Below are 20,947 nucleotides of genomic sequence, written 5' to 3' on the forward strand. Positions count from 1 at the left end.
CAGTGCAGCAGTTATAGTAAAGTTGTAAACCCCTTTTTAAAAAAAGCATTTACAATTCTGTCACACCTGCACAGAGGAAATTCCACCCAATTTCCAACAAGTTCTCCTCCAGCTGGGACTTTGGTATGGTCTAGGCCTCAGGCTTGTTTGTGGTCAGCAATGAGTTATGAATGGCCATTAAGAAGTGCATTCGGGTGATATCGGGTCTGATCATTTTGTTTTTATTTCTTTCACGAAGTGCTTGCTCTATCTGGCATTGTATTTAGTGGCTCCACCACCAGCTGACAAATCCTACCCAATACGGGCAAGTGAGCAGAAATGACAGTCTGTGCTTCAAATTTGTGTTCTCCTGCTTTGTACCCAAATGTTCCTAGTGCCCTTGTTACCAAGCCCCAAATCACTTCTGTTAATGAATTTTCTCAGTCTATTTCTTTCTGCTCATCAGTCGCGTTCCCCCCAATCTCAACCCCACTTCCCCCCCGACACAGAGTATTTCTGGAATATCTACCAGTTACAGGACTGGATTAAATTTAATTGATTCCACTAGCCATTAAATTACTTAATGCCATCTCTACTTAAAAGGTTCACTTCAATTCAGGTGTCAGCTGTGGCTTAGTGGCAGCACTCTCGCTTCTGAGTCAGAGGGTTGTGGGTTCAAGTCCCACTCCAGAGCATTGAGCACAAAATCTAGTACTGAGGGAGTGCTGCACTGTCGGAGGTGTGCCGTCTTTCAAATGAGACCGGTTAAACCGAGGCCCTGTCTGCTTCTCAGGTGGACTAGAAGAGCAAGGGAGTTATCCCCGGAGTCCGACCAATATTTATCCTTCAACCAACATCACTAAAACAGATTAACTATCACATTGCTGTTTGTGAGACCTTGTGTGTAAATTGGTTGCCGCATTTCCTATATTACAACAGTAACAACACTTCAAAAGTACTTAATTGGCTGTAAGGTGCGATGGGACTTCTTGAGGTCATGGTAGGCGCTGTATAAATGCAAATTTTTTTTATACTTCACTGAGGAATTGAGAAAATTCTCAGGGTAAACTATAATTTAATTGGAAAATCAATGCAACAAAATGTACAATGAGACATTTACAATAAACTCTGTGTAAATGTTGCCTTTATGAATCATATGAATTATAATTAGGAGTTGATGAACGTGACAAAATATGTAACTAGGACTGGAACTAGTAATTTTGCAAAATTAATTGTATTCCGTGTATAAAGTGAGGATAGAGAGAAAGTAATTTGAATATTTAATTTCTCAATTAAAAGGGATAGTCTGATTTTTACTGCAGAGGGAAAAACTGCACCAACTTGTTGAATATGTGGAAAATTCCTACTCTGGGGTTTATTGCACAAGTTCATTTCTTATCCTTTCATTGATGCAATCTTCATAGTACATTAATATAGACTAAAATGCAGCTTTTTTTCCAGCACTAAATGTGTGATGGTTGCTCCTGCTGACTGGAATTGTCATTCCATATGTTGCAAGTCCCTTTCTCCAAAAAAAAATTAATTCTTCTTTTGCAATACTTGAAGACATCATTATTTTAAGTGCTTCAAGCTATGCAGAATTAATTTGATATTCCCCACCCTGTTTTGTAAAACTCCTCAGCCTGAACCACACCTTAATTTTTTTCTCTCTCATTACCAACAGTTTGCACTATTGCCTTTGTAACAATCATTATAGAAGATTGTTAGTGATCTGTCTTGACAAAGATCCCTAAATAACACTGGGCAGTTGCAGGGATAGTGGTTAGAATTGTTGGTAGTTGCAGGGAATACTTTTCTTGCAGGTCTTTCTCCCTTCAATGGCATTTCAGTTTTAATCAGCTGCATGTTTTAAAGTATCAGTGTTCTACCCTTTTTGCCCTGCTTAACAGCAAAGCCAAATGTACAACTGGCCATTGTAACAGCTGATCTTATTGTCTTTGAAAGTCACCAGCTCCATGGTCCAGACTCATATTTTAACAAGTACCAATCAGCTCAGCATCTGTAAAGTGCAGCTACCTGGCGACTGTAACCAGTTGTTAGTCATCAGGTAGAAATTTCCTTTACTGTTAGGTGGCTGAGAGAGAGTCAGATCGCTCACACTTCAAAACAAGCTGCTGATTAAAGCACTGATGGGGAAAGAAAGAAAACTTGCATTTATATAGCACCTATCATGTCCTCAAGACGTCCCAAAGCACCTTACAGCCAATGAAGTGCTTTTGAAGTGTAGTCTCTGTTGTAATGTAGGAAATGTGGCAGTCAGTTTGCGCACAGCAAGGTCCCACAAACAGCAATGAGATAATGACCAAATAATCTGTTTTCGTAATGATGTAGATTGAAGGATAAATATTGGCCAGGAGAGAACTCCCCTGCTTTTCGGAATAGTGCCATTGGATCTTTAGCGTCCACCTGAGAAGAGAGACGTGGCCTTGATTTTAACATCTCATCCGAAAGACCGCACCTCTGACAGTGCAGTACTCCCTCAGTACTGCACTTGTCAGCCTTGATTTTGTGCACAAGTCTTTGGAGTGGGACTTGAACCTATATCCTTCTGCCTCAGGCAAGAGTTCTACCACTAAGCTACAGCTGGCACTGGAGTCAGTTGGACACCTAATTAATCTCTGTAAAGCTTTCAGCTAAATGGAACTTGATCCAGTTTGAAGTATGCTCTTTATTGTGTTAAACTTTGATTTAGGAAGTCAGATTATGGAGGAGTTTTCTGCAGAATTGTGTAATCTGGAGTTTTCTTTCTGTAATTTTAATCTTTCATGGACAATGGTATTCTGTACTAAAATAAAAGTATCACTAGCAGCTGGTTTCGGAGTCTTTTCAATAAACGTGTCATAAATGAGGTATAATATAGTTCTTTATCTGTGTATAAAACTTTTAATGGCTATTAAAAATTGCTTGATTTGAAAGCAACAAAATTGACTCAATGCTTAGAAGAATTTAATATAGGAAGATAGAGCTTGCCTTTATATGGTGCCTTTCTCATCCTTGGGATGTCCCAAACCCTGCAATTCTGAATAAATATGTAACTTTTTTTGGAAGTATGAATTCTTTGCAACATGTGTACCTGATTCATTCGAACATTGAAATCAATTTAAGCTTCTGTTTTATGCAAGATAAAAATGCTATTTTTCTCTGACTTGTTCTAACAGAGAAACCAATTTAAAAGTTCGACAAGCACTGACAGTAACTTCAGAACTTGGTACAGATATGTGTAGATTGGCAGAATTTGATGGTAAGTCTAACTTAGTCTATTAAATTGATTGACTATATAAGGGGTAAGTTCAGAATTCCCAGCAGAGGATTGGGCTATGACACTGGGAGCACAAAATGCACCCTATGAAGTAAGTTCAAGAATAATGGTGGATCCAGACCAGAAATTAAGTCAAGTTCAATCAATTTCAACATAGACTGAACAACAACATTTTCTAGGTCCTGCTTCAACATGCCAAGTTCATCCCATAGTCTTCTCCATGTTTATACTTGCCACTTTGCACAGTTATGCACTTAAGTCATTAAATCATCATGAACATCATTATGCTCCCACACAAGACCTGCCAAATATGTATGTGTAGGCTTTGAAATAATGTAATAGGTGCCTGCAGTGAAACTGTACTGTAAATGAATGGGGAAGGTGGTGATGAAGTTAGAGAGTTGTGTTAATCTCATTCATTGCGAGGCCTCATTTATACTTAAAACGTGCAGCTCTGCCATTTTATTTTGCACCTGGCCTATAACAATATAGAACACAGTGCAATGGATGGTGAAGTCCAGGGATATTCAGATATGCACATGCAAAACAATGAATCAATTTGATACAGTGTATTCTTAGTGCCACTGATACAAATGCTGGTTTACACTGAGAATAGGGCCCTAAATTATATGAGTTTAGTAAGGTCTTGTTCGATTCAAAGTGGACTTTAGTCATTGGCAGAAAGCTGCCTATAATTTGGCATTAACTGCCACAAAACTAAGGATGGCTAATATAGGACATGGAAAGTTGATAGTGTCTCAGAATATCACCCCTTGAACACCACTGAGATTGGGATTGCTTCACTCTGAATTTACCTATGCTGCACTTAGTACGATGCTCCATACCCTAAAAGTGAGATCAGTCACTGAGCACAGAAATTCAGCAAGCACCCTTACATTATAGATTTAGATTCAATATTGTTCAGAATTTGCAAATAGATATTGCTCTTTATACTAAGCAAAAAGATCAATCAGGCAGTGTTCTACTCAAAGGAAAATGGTGAGTTGCTACTAAGCAGGTAAAAACAGGACTCGTTTTCCATGAAGGTATATGGGAAGTTAACAGGCCATAGTTCTCGAACTGTGAACACTGCATAAAAGATTGTTTCCACTAAAGTAAATCCCCAGTGTACCACATCTGCAAATTCACATCAGGTGCCTGTTTGCAAAGGATCTTCTTTTAATTTCTTTAGCATAAACACAGGACATAAAGCGAATCGATAGTTAACATGAGGCCCATTGCTGCAACAATGTTTAATTCAATGGTTTCAAACTTTTCTGTGACGGGGACCCCCTGCAAATATTGACCCTCGAGGACCCCTTGTCTTAACTGCCAAAAGACCATGTGAGCCACCTAAAGGAAACTATTATCACTGCAGAAAATGTTTTAGTGTACAGCAAAAGAAATAACTTGCTAGTAAGTCAGCAAATACAGAGAAGTGTAGGAAAAATATCGAATACCATATTCTTGAGACACTGCGCTCACAGCATTCAGTTGGATAGAAATCTGATGGCCTCATGAACTCCCCATGATCCATGGATCCCAGTTTGAAAAATGATGGTTTCATTCAGTCTCTGGCTGTATAAACTCTAAGCACACTCCCCAAATCAAATTGAAAATTTGCACACTAGAGACTAGAACTATCACATTGACATGTGGTATAATAATGTCAATATTTCTAGTAATGTAGCAATAGTGGTTGAATAAAACTGGGCCAATACCAGTCCAACTATTGCGTATTGTCTTGCCAGACTTGTACTGGCAGCACAGATAGAGCTCCGGTGTCCGACCATGTGGTTTAGACCCAAGACGTACAGATTCCCACAGTATTTCTAAGTTTTACAATAGATTTTTGTAGTTCTGGTACTGCATTGATAGGTTTCAATACTGGATTATCCTTTATAAACTAACTCTGAAATTTATGTCAGTGCAATTTGGATTTGTAACAAATGCAAATCAACATGCAACAGTCTTGACTGTTTCCAATCAGATACACATGTCTTTAGCCAATGTGCATTTGATTTTACAGCAGTCTTGATTTGGTTTGGGTTATCTTGAAAACCCAGTAATGTGGAAGTATGGAATTCAGAGTTACGTTGCCACTTTGCAAAATAGTCACTTAAATAAAGAAGAAACCACCACCGTGATCTGCAGGAACTGGGTGGGACAGACTGTTGTGTTCCCCATTAAAAGCAGGACACAGGAACAGCAGTTCTGGTTGGAAAGTCTAACTATTTCAGGCAAATGGAACTGTTCTGAATCCAAAAGGGGGGAAGTTGATTGTAAATTGAGATTAATGGTTCATTTATATTGCAAGTTTACTGTCTGTCCAAAATTTAGATTCTGCCATCCTTGGGAGCTCAAAATTTAAATTTCTAATTTTGGGGAGACAGCTATGTTCATGTGCAGAGCTCTCTCCCAAACAGGGCAGTTAAAGTTTCAGTCAGACAGGAGCTATGCCAGGTTTTACCTGACTGGAATATGAACTGCAGCTGTTGGCTGGTAGCTACAGTGTAAACGTGTCCCAACATAATCCTTATCAGAAGCCCAAGATTATATTAGTGCTTGAAATCACTCCCAGGTATCTGTTGTAACAATTTATTTTGGATTGGAAATGAAAGGTTTTGCTTGATTTTCTATGAGGAGGAAATGGTGTAAAGCAACTGTGTGTTGTCCATGTTCTTGATGAATCATGATGGTCACACAACTCTATTGATGATTTGTAACACCACTACCTCAATGGACCTAGGTTGGGCAAGTGAAGTGCAATTTGTGTAATGCTTCTTCACAACACAGTACTTTGGATCTTTTTTCCTTTTGCTCATCCCACCCCCTTCTCCCCCCACCATCAGAAGACTGAAGATAAGATGGGATTTAACCACAAGTAGTACTGTAACTGAGGAATAGGTAGTCAATATAGTACCTTAATGGATCTGTGAAACAGGCTATTTGTCATTTTGAACAGGGCTAATGGTATCAAGTGTACTGTACCTTGAATTTTGTTCTTATCAATTGCTCTGTAGCAACAGCCTTGAGTCTTAACATCTCTGCATCTCCAGACCCCCTCATCACCTCACCACATCTCACCTCTGCCAGACCATTTATTAATGGTGGAGTTGTTGGATACTGAAATTGAATTTTTGGAAGCTGGTACTAACATGACTGTGCGAAGGATGGTATTAAGCAGTTCTGTATTAGGACAGATTCAGAAGAACTGCCGTCTGTAAAAGTTATTGCTAATCTAGTTGAAAGTTGAGCAGTTGTTTGAATCGCTGGTGCGTTTTTTTAAAATGCCAAATGAAAAACCGTGCACTTTAAAGGATGGTGTGTGGTCACAGAGCCTTGCAGCAAGTAGACCAGAACTGTGAGTTGCCATGGGATCATTATTGAGCCAAGTTTAAAAGCTGCTGATCTTTTATTTCTTATAAATGAAGCATTTTACCCACAACATGAACAATTGGGTTGCAATAGCCTGTTTCCTGCAGTATTTTTTCATGCAATACTTGACTTTTTATGCAGCTTTTAAAGTCACACAAAGAATTGAATCACTTACTCTGTGAAAATAAATTTTGTAAATTATTTTGGTTTTGCTGTGAGGATACCATCTGGGGGAGATGGCTTCCTGTCATCATTTTATATATCAATTCATACTCTGCCTATAATATCTGTACAAGGAATCCTATTGGAATTGTTGAATCCAGTCGGTTTTGTAGCCATGAGAAAGGAAAGAGCTCATCTAAAATGTCCATACGCTTATGTTGGAACTTATCATCCCATAACAGCTGGCTTAAACGTTTTCTTGATAATACAAGTGGAGAACCAGGCTGAATATAGAAAGTTCAGAGGGTAAGTGAAAAAGGAAATCAGAGGGACAAAGAGAGAGTATGAGAACAGATTGGCAGCTAACATAAAAGGGAATCCAAAAGTCTTCTACAGGCATGTAAACAGTAAACGGGTAGAAAGAGGAGGGGTGGGACTGATTAGGGACCAAAAAGGAGATCTATGCATGGAGGCAGAGGGCATGGCTGAGGTACTAAATGAGTACTTTGCATCTGTTTTTACCAAGGAAGAAGATGCTGCCAAAGAAGAGGTAGTTAAGATACTTGATGGGCTAAAAATTGATAGAGGAGACACTAGAAAGGCTGGCTGTACTTAAAGTAGATAAATCACCCAGTCCGGATGGGATGCATGCCAGGTTGCTGAGGGAAGTAAGGGTGGAAATTGTAAAGGTACTGGCTATAATCTTCCAATCAGCCTTAGATACAGGGGTGGTGCCAGAGGACTGGAGAATTACAAATGTTTACACTCTTGTTCAAAAAAGGGTGTAAGGATAAACCCAGCAACTACAGGCCAGTCAGTTTAACCTCGGTGGTGGAGAAACTTTTAGAAACGATAATCCGGGACAAAATTAACAGTCGCTAGGACAAATGTGGATTAATTAAGGAAAGCCAGTGTGGATTTGTTAAAAGCAAATCGTGTTTAACTAACTTGATACAGTTTTTTTTTTAACAGAGAGGGTCGATGAGGGCAATGCGGTTGATGTGGTATATATGGACTTCCAAAAAGCATTTGATAAAGTGCCGCATAATAGGCATGTCAGCAAAGTTGAAGCCCATGGAATAAAAGGGGCAATGGCAGCATGGATATGAAATTGGCTAAGTGACAGGAAACAGAGAGTAGTGATGAACAGTTGTTTTTTGGACTGGAGGGAGGTGTACAGTAGTTGGTACTAGGACCACTGCTTTTCTTGATATATATTAATGACTTAGACTTGGGTGTACAGGGCACAATTTCAAAATTTGCAGATGACACAACACTTGGAAGTGTAGTGAACAGTGAGGAGGATAGTGATAGACTTCAAGAGGACATAGACAGGCTGGTGGCATGGGCGGACACATGGCAGATGAAATTTAACGCAGAGAAGTGCAAAGTGATGCATTTTGGTCGGAAGAATGAGGAGAGGCAATATAAATGGTACAATTCTAAAAGGGGTACAGGAACAGTGTGATCTGGGGGTATATGTGCACAAATCGTTGACGTTGGCAGGGCAGGTTGAGAAAATGGTTAAAAAAGCATATGGGATCCTGAGCTTTATAAATAGAGGTATGGGGTTTAAAAGCAAGTTATGATGAACCTTTATAAAACACTGGTTCGGCCACAGCTGAAGTATTGTGTCCAATTCTGGGCACCGCACTTTAGGAAGGATGTGAAGGCCTTCCTATCCAAGAGAGGTTGGAGAAGAGATTTATTAGAATGGTTCCAGGGATAAAGGACTTCAGTTATGTGGATAGACTGGAGTAGCTGAGCTTGTTCTCCTTAGAGCAGAGAAGGTTGAGAGAAGATTTGATAGAGGTATTCAAAATCATGAAGGGTCTAAACAGAGTAGATAGAGAGAAACTGTTCCCATTGGCAGAAGGGTCAAGAACCAGAGGACATCGATTTAAGGTGATTGGCAAAAGAACCAAAGGTGACACGAGGAAAAACTTTTTTACTCAGCTAGTGGTTAGAATCTGGAATGCACTGCCTGAGGGGATGGTGGAGGCAGATTCAATCGTGGCTTTCAAAAGGGAATTGCATAAGTACTTGAAGGGAAAAAATTTGCAGGGCTGCGAGGAAAGGGTGAGGGAATGGGACTAGCTGGATTGCTCTTGCAGAGAGCTGGCACAGACTTGACAGGCTGAATGGCCTCCTTCCATGCTGTAACCATTCTATGATGCACTCGGGACCCACTAATAAGGTACACGTTGTTTGATAACCATTAGGGTTGAAATACTGGCCAATTGCGGTTGTACCAGTTGTTAATACAATATCTTGTGGTTGTAAAGATGAATATAATTACAAAGTGTGGATTCCAGGTTCAGCATGATCTTCCTTACCCCACCATGATGCAATTTAAAATATTAATGGTTGATTTTACTGGAAAATAGTCAAATGCCTAGAGTTAGAGCAGCAGCCTCAGAAAGGAGGATGTAGGAAAACTGTCATTTACTATGAGCAGTGCGTAAAATAATTTACAAACAGAGCAATATAAGCTCGAAATGCTGGTGTTTTTGGTTCAGTCTCAGTCCAGTCTTGTCCTAGAGATGAAATCTATAAGTGATGAGGAGTCTATCATGATTTCATAAATTCTTCAATACACTGGGTCAGCTTGTGATGGATTTACCAGCATTGATGTCCTGATTTGATTTTTTTCTTTGCTTTTATGACATATTATGTGCTCAATGTTCAAATTGACTTGTACACACAGCTGATCAATGAGAAACTCCTACTTCTGTGTTAGCGAAAATGTCAAATGAAAGCAGAGCACTTTCATTTAACTAGCTCCTTATCACATTCTCAGTATACTAATGGATTACTTTTGAAGTACAGTCACTGTTGCTATGCAGGCAAATGTGCACAGAATGGTTCCACAGACAGCAAATAAATGAATGACTGGATAATCTGTTTCTGGTGATTTTGGTGGAGGGAAGAATGTTGATCAGGGCACCAGGAAAATTCCCTGCTTCTCTTCAAATAATGTCATGGTATTTTTTTATATCCACCTGGGCGGGCAGATGGGGCCTCTGTTTATAATGCCATCCAAAAGACCACACCTCCGACAATGCAACACCTCCTTTGAAGCCCTGTTGAGGTTTCAGCTGTAAATTGTGCTTTAAGCTGTATACTGCACTTTAATTATGCATGCGAGGTAATCAAAGGGCTGTAAGGTTGGAGGTGTACTGCCCTCAACAAGAGTGTATGTGGGCCTCAACCTCCCCAATGGGTTGACGGGTGCCAGAGTTTCTTGTGAGGATGGACAGGTGGTTCTGAGATGGTCCAGAGATGAACCAGAGGTGGCACTTGGGACTGCTTGACCTAGGCAAAATGAGATGTCCTCTCTTTAACTCCAGATAAACTGGTGGGCTGGAAGGCACAGTTGTAGCAATAACCACCAGGATCACAGCCCGAGCAATTTCAGGGTCTCTGTTCTTAAGTGCAAAATGCAAATAAATGATTTCAACCAATTAAAAGATGTTATATTGAGGCTCATTAAAATGCATAATGTTCAGTTCACTTGTGATTTGTCATTTTTTTAATATATGTAAACCTTGGGGATTGTTTGCTGCTTTGCACAGTTTTTATTCTCGTCTGTGGTCTGCCTGTTATTTTTTATTCTGCGAAGAATACATGCAGATTCTGAGTGCAGACTGCCACCAATAAGCATGAAGGTCCATCGGGCATCAAGTATTTTTAGTTCATAAGAAATAGGAGCAGGAGAATACGGCCCCTCTAACATGCTCTGCCATTCAATCAGGTCATGGTCGATCTTCGACCTCAACTCCACTTTCCCGCCCAATCCCCATATCCCTTGATTTCCCCAGAGTCCAAAAATCTATCTATCTATCTCAGCCTTGAATATATTCAATGACTCAGCATCCACAGCCCTCTGGGGTAGAGAATTCCAAAGATTCACAACCCTCTGCATGAAGAAATTCCTCCTCATCTCAGTCTTAAATGGCCGACCCCATATCCTGTGATTATGCCCCCTAGTTCTAGACTCCCTAACCAGGGGAAACAATCTCTCAGCATTTACCCTGTCAAGCCCCCTCATAATCTTATATGTTTCAATGAGATCACCTCTCATTCTTCTACACTCCAGAGAGTATAGGCCCATTCTACTCGATCTCTCCTCATAGGACAAGCCTATCATTCCAGGAATTAGTCTAGTGAACCTTTGTTGCACCACCTCTAAGGCAAGTATATCCTTCCTCAGATAAGGAGACCAAAACTATACACAGTTCTCCAGGTGTGGTGTCACCAAAGCCATGTATAACTGTGATGTGGAGATGCCGGTGATGGACTGGCGAAGGAGATAATCACCTGACGAAGGAGATAATCTCCGAAAGCTTGTGATTTTCAAATAAAACTGTTGGACTATAACCTGGTGTTGTAAGATTCCTTACATGTATAACTGTAGTAAGACTTCCTTACTCTTGTACTCTAACCCCCTTGCAATAAAGGCCAACATGCCATTTGCCTTCCTAATTGCCTGCTGTACTTACACTTTCTGTGCTTCTTGTGCGAGGACACCCAAGCCTCTCAACACCAACATTTAATAGTTTCTCACCATTCCAAAAATATTCTGCTTTTCTATTCTTCCTACCAAAGTAAGGAATCTTACAACACCAGGTTATAGTCCAACAAATTTATTTTAAAATCACAAGCTTTCGGAGATTATCTCCTTCGTCAGATGATTGAATGAAAAGGTTCTCAAATCGCATATCTTATACGATGTTGGGACAGCATCACACCAATCAAAAGGTGTCGTTGTTATTCAAACAGGCCAGTCACGGAGAACAGCACGTCCCAGTACACTCGATATACATTGTGTCTTTTACACAGGCAGGCAGAAAGAAACTTAAAATGGCAGAGAGAGAGAGAGAGAGAATTTTAAAAAACATATAAATTTTTTCCCCCTTTTTGCTGGTGGGGTTACGTGTAGCGTGACATGAACCCAAGATCCCGGTTGAGGCCGTCCTCATGGGTGCGGAACTTGGCTATCAACTTCTGCTCGACGATTTTGCGTTGTCGTGTGTCTCAAAGGCCGCCTTGGAGAACGCTTACCCGAAGATCGGTGGCTGAATGTCCTTGACTGCTAAAGTGTTCCCCGACTGGGAGGGAACCCTCCTGTTTGGCGATTGTTGCGCGGTGTCCGTTCATCCGTTGTCGCAGCGTCTGCATGGTCTCGCCAATGTACCATGCTCCGGGGCATCCTTTCCTGCAACGTATGAGGTAAACAACGTTGGCCGAGTCACAGGAGTATGAACCATGTACCTGGTGGGTGGTGTCCTCTCGTGTGATGGTGGTATCCGTGTCGATGATCTGGCATGTCTTGCAGAGGTTGCCGTGGCAGGGTTGTGTGGTGTCGTGGACGCTGTTCTCCTGAAAACTGGGTAACTTGCTGCGAACGATGGTCTGTTTGAGGTTGGGTGGCTGTTTAAAGGCGAGCAGTGGAGGCGTGGGGATGGCCTTAGCGAGGTGTTCGTCGTCATCGATGACATGTTGAAGGCTGCGGAGAACATGGTGTAGTTTCTCCGCTCCAGGGAAGTACTGGACGACGAAGGGTACTCTGTTGGTTGCGTCCCGTGTTTGTCTTCTGAGGAGGTCTATGCGATTCTTCGCTGTGGCCCGTCGGAACTGTCGATCGACAAGTCGAGCGTCATATCCCGTTCTTACGAGGGCGTCTTTCAGCGTCTGTAGGTGTCCATCGCGTTCCTCCTCGTCTGAGCAGATCCTGTGTATTCGTAGGGCCTGTCCATAGGGGATGGCCTCTTTGACGTGGTTGGGGTGGAAGCTGGAAAGGTGGAGCATCGTGAGGTTGTCCGTGGGCTTGCGGTAGAGTGAGGTGCTGAGGTGCCCGTCTTTGATGGAGATTTGTGTGTCCAAGAAAGAAACCGATTCTGAGGAGTAGTCCATGGTGAGTTTGATGGTGGGATGGAACTTGTTGATGTTATCGTGTAGTCTCTTCAGTGATTCTTCGCCGTGGGTCCATAGGAAGAAAATGTCGTCGATGTATCTGGTGTATAGTGTTGGTTGGAGGTCCTGTGCAGTGAAGAAGTCGTGCTCGAACTTGTGCATGAAAATGTTGGCGTATTGGGGTGCGAATTTGGTCCCCATGGCTGTTCCGTGTGTTTGGGTAAAGAACTGGTTATTGAAGGTGAAGACATTGTGATCCAGGATGAAGCGGATGAGTTGTAGGATGGCGTCTGGAGATTGGCTGTTGTTGGTGTTGAGTACTGAGGCTGTTGCAGCGATGCCGTCATCGTGGGGGATACTGGTGTATAGTGCCGAGACGTCCATCGTGGTGAGAAGTGTTCCTGGTTCAACTGGTCCGTGGGTGCTGAGTTTTTGTAGGAAGTCTGTAGTGTCGCAACGCCATCAACGCTCTCAAGACCAACCGAAACATCGTCATCAAACCAGCGGACAAAGGAGGAGCCATTGTCATACAGAACAGAACGGACTATTGCAAAGAAGCATACCGACAACTGGACAACCAGGAACACTACAGACGGTTACCCGCAGATCCGACCAAAGAACACACCCACCAGCTCAACAAACTGATCAAGACCTTCGATCCAGACCTTCAAAGCATCCTACGCACTCTCATCCCACGTACTCCCCGCGTGGGTGACTTCTACTGCCTCCCAAAGATACACAAAGCCAACACACCCGGACGTCCTATCGTATCAGGCAATGGAACCCTGTGTGAGAACCTCTCTGGATACGTCGAGGGCATCCTGAAACCCATTGTACAGGGAACCCCCAGCTTCTGTCGCGACACTACAGACTTCCTACAAAAACTCAGCACCCACGGACCAGTTGAACCAGGAACACTTCTCACCACGATGGACGTCTCGGCACTATACACCAGTATCCCCCACGATGACGGCATCGCTGCAACAGCCTCAGTACTCAACACCAACAACAGCCAATCTCCAGACGCCATCCTACAACTCATCCGCTTCATCCTGGATCACAATGTCTTCACCTTCAATAACCAGTTCTTTACCCAAACACACGGAACAGCCATGGGGACCAAATTCGCACCCCAATACGCCAACATTTTCATGCACAAGTTCGAGCACGACTTCTTCACTGCACAGGACCTCCAACCAACACTATACACCAGATACATCGACGACATTTTCTTCCTATGGACCCACGGCGAAGAATCACTGAAGAGACTACACGATATCATCAACAAGTTCCATCCCACCATCAAACTCACCATGGACTACTCCTCAGAATCGGTTTCTTTCTTGGACACACAAATCTCCATCAAAGACGGGCACCTCAGCACCTCACTCTACCGCAAGCCCACGGACAACCTCACGATGCTCCACTTTTCCAGCTTCCACCCCAACCACGTCAAAGAGGCCATCCCCTATGGACAGGCCCTACGAATACACAGGATCTGCTCAGACGAGGAGGAACGCGATGGACACCTACAGACGCTGAAAGACGCCCTCGTAAGAACGGGATATGACGCTCGACTTGTCGATCGACAGTTCCGACGGGCCACAGCGAAGAATCGCATAGACCTCCTCAGAAGACAAACACGGGACGCAACCAACAGAGTACCCTTCGTCGTCCAGTACTTCCCTGGAGCGGAGAAACTACACCATGTTCTCCGCAGCCTTCAACATGTCATCGATGACGACGAACACCTCGCTAAGGCCATCCCCACGCCTCCACTGCTCGCCTTTAAACAGCCACCCAACCTCAAACAGACCATCGTTCGCAGCAAGTTACCCAGTTTTCAGGAGAACAGCGTCCACGACACCACACAACCCTGCCACGGCAACCTCTGCAAGACATGCCAGATCATCGACACGGATACCACCATCACACGAGAGGACACCACCCACCAGGTACATGGTTCATACTCCTGTGACTCGGCCAACGTTGTTTACCTCATACGTTGCAGGAAAGGATGCCCCGGAGCATGGTACATTGGCGAGACCATGCAGACGCTGCGACAACGGATGAACGGACACCGCGCAACAATCGCCAAACAGGAGGGTTCCCTCCCAGTCGGGGAACACTTTAGCAGTCAAGGACATTCAGCCACCGATCTTCGGGTAAGCGTTCTCCAAGGCGGCCTTTGAGACACACGACAACGCAAAATCGTCGAGCAGAAGTTGATAGCCAAGTTCCGCACCCATGAGGATGGCCTCAACCGGGATCTTGGGTTCATGTCACGCTACACGTAACCCCACCAGCAAAAAGGGGGAAAAAATTTATATGTTTTTTAAAATTCTCTCTCTCTCTCTCTCTGCCATTTTAAGTTTCTTTCTGCCTGCCTGTGTAAAAGACACAATGTATATCGAGTGTACTGGGACGTGCTGTTCTCCGTGACTGGCCTGTTTGAATAACAACGACACCTTTTGATTGGTGTGATGCTGTCCCAACATCGTATAAGATATGCGATTTGAGAACCTTTTCATTCAATCATCTGACGAAGGAGATAATCTCCGAAAGCTTGTGATTTTAAAATAAATTTGTTGGACTATAACCTGGTGTTGTAAGATTCCTTACATTTGTCCACCCCAGTCCATCACCGGCATCTCCACATCATCCTACCAAAGTGAATAACCTCACATTTCCCCACATCATACTCCATCTCCCACCTTCTTGCCCACTCACTTAACCTGTCTATATCCCTTTGCAGACCTTTGTGTCCTCCTCACAGCTTGCTCTTCTCTTGACTATTGAACCTTAACCTGGTTACCATTGCAATTGCCTTGCTTTGGGTGGCTCAGTTTGGTACCAACAAATAAGCTAGGATTTGACAAACTAATTCAGCAAGTGAAACTTGCTTTGTAGCTACAGCCCTTTACATAGCTTCAGCAGCACATTGAAATTCTGTCTCTGCACTTGAGCACTCCCACTGGGTAACCAGGATATTGTCTTGCATATTTAATTAACCCCAAACCTAGGCATCCAGGTGCAATAAATTATGCAGGGGGCCTGCTGCCCACCATTCCTGTTGACATTGTGTCTATCCTTACAAGTGAAGAGATGGTTTGTGAAATGACTCCATGTTAAAATTTCAATATAGTCAGACTGGATAGAATTAACAAGGAGAACAGATAACAGACAGGCGTATTTAGCTCCCATCACTATAACAGGAGGATAAGTTGTAATTGTGAATTATTACTTGATTTGACAGCAATTCCTGCACAATAATAGTTTAATTCAACATGTCAGATTTGTTGATGGCACAAAAATCTTCTTTTGATTTGTACAGTTATATTTAATGTCCTTTGACAGGAAGCTCACACTGTGCAATTTAAAAGCAAAAATCAAGAGAATTTTCCTTTCATGGATATTCAAAGTAATTTTCAAGATGACTGTTGCTGAATGAGTAATGCATTGCATTTTTAACAAGTTTCATTTTTACTTGAAAATCAGAAATGGAAGATTGCCCATTTTTCTCCATAATTAATGATCCATTAACAAAATTGCAGGAACACACAGCTTTGAACAGTGCAATGTTTAAGATTTTATTAGCTGGCTGTTAAATGTGGATAAAATCCATGTTTCACCAAGAGGAATTCCACCCCATATGTTCCATTAGGTTAAATCTAATACCTATTTTCTGATCTTTTTCTAAGTTACTTATGGATTGACTTGTATGGGCACTTAGCTGCAATAAATCGAAGTGTTTTTTTGGTTTCTATTACTAAGTAAGTTAATGTTCTTTTAAACAATTTCTATATATGGTCGTTTGCACATCTACACGCATGTGTTAGACTTTTGTTTATTAGATTTTATAAACAAAGTGATTTTTTTTTTACGTCACTGTTGGCTTTTGGTTTACAAGGGGGCCAGATGTACATATCAGCTAATCCTCATTTTAAATACTCTAGTATCTCTTTTGAAAAATACCTAGGTTGTAATTTAGTACTGTTCCATAACAAATAAACAAATGTTGTTCTAAATAATCTAAGCTTCTGAAGAGGGAAAAGAAAATTTCCTAATTCAGTCATCAGTTTTTTTTTCTGGTTGTACTCGAAGCAGTTTGGCTTTGAATTGAAGTTGATTTTTCCCTCCTATAATGGCAGTGCAAATGTTGCCAAATAGATATCCAGAAAGGTGTGAAATTGGATTTATTCCTCCAGATTGGCTGTTCTTGTGCCAGCTAGGACTTGTATTGGTTCTCATAACAATAGTCCTGCCCAACTGTAACGTGGTTTAACTCATTTTTGATCTCATGGGTTTGACTCTGATAGCTGCTAGGCATGTAGATAGACTGAGATAAATTGTATTGGGTACCATTGGGCAAGTCCCAAATTTCTCATCGTTTAATGCTTTTTTTAATAACCTGCAAGTTATGGTTTAATATGCATTTTCATTTTTACCCATGGGGAACAGAGTTCTAACCTAGTACATTATTTTGTTCAGAATTCCACAGGTAGGGGAGAAAAGGAATAACAGTGTATGCTTGCAACATTTTGTGGAGTGTGGGCTGGTTAGGTATGACTGGTTTGGTTATGATGTTTGGTTGGTTGCCTAATGGACTCCATAGTCTTTCATGAAATCAGCTAGAGAGTTCTCCCTCTTTTTTTGCCTACCCAAGTGTTGGGGGAGGAGGGAGGCTAGTGCACAAGGTTGCATCTTCTAGTGGACAGAGGAAGCATTGATTTGCCTGACTGTCTTTTCTTGCTCCTCTTTTCGTATATGTGACTTTTTTTAATTGGCGTTTTACAGGACTGATGCAGGATGTTGAAGTGTAACTGCAACAGGTCTTCTGTTCCTGGCATAAATGTGGGCAGAATTATGTAGAGGCCTGGAAACAGACCACATCTCCGATGTCGACTCTGGCATGGATTAGGTCATCCTCATCCCACCACTAGTCTGTGCTACTTTGGGCTTTGAGGAGTCCAGAACCAAAAGATGGGTTTTGTCTGTGTTGAAATGGGTTGCAATAGGCCATTACTGGGTGAACATAAGCTTTGTAGAACATAGACGGTGATGAGCAGGGCTGAGTTTATCTCTGAATTCTTAACTGAAAATTGAGGACTTTCTTTGAATTTCTCAACACATGTAAGGAACTTTTAGAGAAGTCAAGTGAATGAGATGTAAATGATGTACTGATCTAATTTTAATGGCTCAGTACTCTTTGCTTCAGAGGGCACATTGCAGTATGATGTTGGGAACAGAAACAGGTGGCAGGCAGTATAAACAGTGTTTTCCACTTGCTGATTGAACAGTATGTTCACAATGACAAAGAATACTTGGGGACTACGTCAAATCCAGAAAATGGAGATGGAAAGACATTGTCTGATTTCTGAAATCTCTCGTTCAAAGGCTGTTGAAAATAGAAACATAGGAATTACAGTCCATGAGGCTCATCCTAAAATCTGGAAAATATCAAAAGCCACTCTGTCTCTCATACCCATCAATCAAGCATTTACATGGTTTGAGACAGACCAGATAAATGGTCTCTTAAATGTTTCATGAACATGTACAATTGACTCAACTGCTTACGGCGAGAACAATCTATTTGCCACAAGAGGGTGTGGACAGAGTCGAGTTGGATTTGTGGGCCCTAGTTTTAAATGCATTTATCCACTTACTCATTTGTGTCTGAAAGTCGGTGTTTGCAATGTCTTTGTTTGGGCACATTTCTATTGTGGTGGAAATGGATGATCTTGTTCCCACCCAGTTGTGGCTATCCCAAACAAAGGATGTAGTCAGTTGCTCCTGACATAGGAGAGCAACAACCAGCCATCCAATTTTGAAAAGTCTCTTGCATCTATCCAAAATTGACTTGCTCCTCAGCTGTTCATGAGCAAAAATTCAAACAAGCTTATGCAAAGAGAATTGAGCAAGTATATAGTTTGATTGAGTCAGCACATTTCTTATTTTTCACTTATTTGTTAATTCACCAAATGGCATCAGGATGCTTGCAAACCTTAACTGAAGAAATTCATGTATCTTGGGAAATTATAGAGCCTGGAAAGAAATTTGATCGTGCTCTCTAACAGTCTGTCTGATCAATTGAAAAATGAAGCCTCAATACATTGCACTGACTTTACTTGTCAAAATTCTACACTTCACTCCCAAACTGTCCCCTTGTACATTTGTTTTGACGAGTGCATGAATGCATTGTTTGTAAAAGCAAGAATAAAATATTACATCAGTCATTTCAAGTTGAAAATAAAATGCAGTTATTTGTATTTGAATTGACATTCTGGGCCTGTTAAATCAGAGGCACCTGATTATCATGGAATCATCTATCACAGAAGGAGGCCATTCAGCCCATCGTGCCTGTGCCGGCTGTTTGAAAGATTAATCCCACTCCCCTGATCTTTCCCCATAGCCCTGCAATTTTTTTTCCTTTTCAAGTATATATCCAGTTCCCTTTTTAAAAATTAGTATTGAATCTGCTTCCACCATTCTTTCAGGCAGTGCATTCCAGATCATAACAACTCGCTGCATTCAAAAAAATTCTCCTTATCTTTCCCCCCCCATCCCCCACTGTTTTTTTTTAGTTAATTATCTTAAATCTGTGTCCTTTGGTTACTGACCCTCTTGCCAATAGAAACTGTTTCTCCCTATCTACTCTATCAAAACCCTTGATAATTTTGAACACCTATTAAATCTAAATCTATTATATTAAAGGGGTAATAGTTCATGAATTCTGTATGTTCAGATGGTGGGAATTGTTGTTTTCATCTAGGCCTCTATTAAATTACAAACACCAACTCTGCTTAGGTGGGACTTTTCCAGATTTAAACTTCTGTCAGTCTAAACTCATGATAATTTGCATTGCCTATCCAGGTAGAAAATAATATTTGGATCAATTTTCAATTTAACAATTTTCAGATACCTACGTATCCAATGTGCATTTTTGGACCAGTGTGTGAATCATTAAAACAGAGTTTAAGCACAATTTGTAAAAAGAAAAAAAACGCAGCTTCCCATACAACTGGCGTCAGCTCACAGAACAAAACTGTCTGAAATTATTGGGCATCTCCAATTGAAATTATCCACTTTAAAAAGCCATAAAGATGGCTGGTACAGATAGTGAAAGAATCTATTGGTGCAGTAAGGGCCATTCTTCTGAGGTTAAGGCGCATTCCTCGGGCAGAGTAAGGGGAGTAGTTCGCAGCTGGCTGCATTATATTGGGCCTAAGAATGCATGATATTAACATTAGTTAGAGAGAAGTGCAAGAGTGCCCCATTTCACACTCATGGTATCGATCTTTAATATAAACTTAATCAAAAGATCTATGTTGTTGAGTTTGTGTATTTTATTCAGAAAATCTCTTGTAAAATTTTTATGCTTAAACTAGAAAATAAAGATCATGTTGCTAAGAGAATAGTTATGTTAATGACAGTTGAAATGCAATTGTGTGATGTGTAAACACTGAATGGGTTTGTGATGGTGAAATTGTTACCATTATTACTGAATTAGAAAAATATCAGTGAAATGAATGAAGCAAATAAAATTTCCAAGAATATGTTTGAATTGTTATAATTTTGACTGTCGTTGAGTGAATCTCCTGAGTTGTATTGATGCATTTACCTTCTTTTGCTGTGGCAGGGGAAATCATTTGTGAAACTCCAAATAATAAATTGGACAAATTCAAAGGGACGCTATTTTGGAAGGATAAGAAATATTCACTGGATAATGAAAAGATGCTGCTTCGAGGTTGTGTGCTGCGGAACACTGAGTGGTGCTTTGGAATGGTGATCTTTGCAGGTAATTCACAGATCAGCACAGACTGAATCATAAAGGAAGACTTGTGGTAGGCCTGGAAAGCTGCATAAATCTTTGATACAAAAGAATAAAGAAAGACTTGCATTAATATAGCATCTTTCACGACCTCAGGACGTCCCAAAGCACTTCACAGCCAATAAAGTACTTTTGAAGTGTAGTCAAAGTTGTAATGCAAACGTGGCAGCCAATTTGTGCACAGCAAGGTCCTACAAACAGCAATGTGATAATGACCAGTTAAGCTGTTCTAGTGATGTTGGTTGAGGGGTAAATATTGGTCAGGACACTGGGGAGAACTCCCCTGTTCTTTGAATAGAGGCATTAGGATCTTTTATGTCACCTCAGAGGGCAGATGGGGTCTCTGTTTAACATCTCATCTGAAAGGCAGACCCGCCAACAGTGCAGCACTCCCTCAGTAC

General features: G+C 41.4%; 1 protein-coding gene across 8 annotated transcripts in view; it reads left to right on the plus strand.

Annotated features, from left to right (window-relative positions):
- Positions 1 to 20,947, plus strand: part of atp8b4 (ATPase phospholipid transporting 8B4) — a 185,623-nt gene that overhangs the window by 116,195 nt on the left and 48,481 nt on the right. For all 8 annotated transcript variants that reach the window (XM_067971470.1, XM_067971468.1, XM_067971471.1 and 5 more), the window contains 2 exons: positions 3,159 to 3,241; positions 20,355 to 20,513. In XM_067971470.1, coding sequence (XP_067827571.1) covers positions 3,159 to 3,241; positions 20,355 to 20,513 — 242 coding nt within the window. The remainder of the gene's footprint in view (positions 1 to 3,158; positions 3,242 to 20,354; positions 20,514 to 20,947) is intronic.

The sequence above is a fragment of the Heptranchias perlo genome, chromosome 34, assembly GCF_035084215.1.
Source record: "Heptranchias perlo isolate sHepPer1 chromosome 34, sHepPer1.hap1, whole genome shotgun sequence".
NCBI lineage: Eukaryota > Metazoa > Chordata > Chondrichthyes > Hexanchiformes > Hexanchidae > Heptranchias > Heptranchias perlo.